The sequence below is a fragment of the Wasmannia auropunctata genome, unplaced genomic scaffold, assembly GCF_000956235.1.
Source record: "Wasmannia auropunctata unplaced genomic scaffold, wasmannia.A_1.0 LD278348.1, whole genome shotgun sequence".
NCBI classification, from domain to species: domain Eukaryota; kingdom Metazoa; phylum Arthropoda; class Insecta; order Hymenoptera; family Formicidae; genus Wasmannia; species Wasmannia auropunctata.
In genome coordinates, this window is record NW_012084542.1 from 1 (window position 1) to 370 (window position 370).

Sequence of the window (370 nt, forward strand, 5' to 3'; positions counted from 1 at the left end):
TGGTCAGCTGCACCAGTATTGTTGAAACCAAAAAGTCGTGGTAGAATAAAGTTATTAGCTAATGACGTCAATGTTAAACCAGCTATCACACCAAATTATTTCGACGATCCAGACGATATCAAGACGATGATCGCCGGTATTAGAACTGCATTAAGAATTGGTCAAACAAAGACGATGCAAGCATTCAATTCTCAATTGTTAAATATTACTTATATGGAATGCGACTATGAGTATGATTCTGATGCTTATTGGGAATGCATGATAAGAATACGGTCTTCCACAACCTTTCACGCTTCTGGCACTTGTAAAATGGGACCTCGTGGTGACCCAACTGCTGTCATTGATCCCAAATTAAAGGTTTGCTTGAGAA

General features: G+C 38.9%; 1 protein-coding gene across 1 annotated transcript; it reads left to right on the forward strand.

Moving 5' to 3' along the window:
• Positions 1-3: 3 nt before the first annotated feature.
• On the forward strand, positions 4-357 carry LOC105461771 (glucose dehydrogenase [FAD, quinone]-like; the record flags this gene model as incomplete). Its single annotated transcript, XM_011708279.1, has 1 exon — positions 4-357. A coding segment is annotated over one exon (354 nt), but the record flags the coding sequence as incomplete, so codon positions are not given.
• Between the last annotated feature and the right edge of the window lie 13 nt (positions 358-370).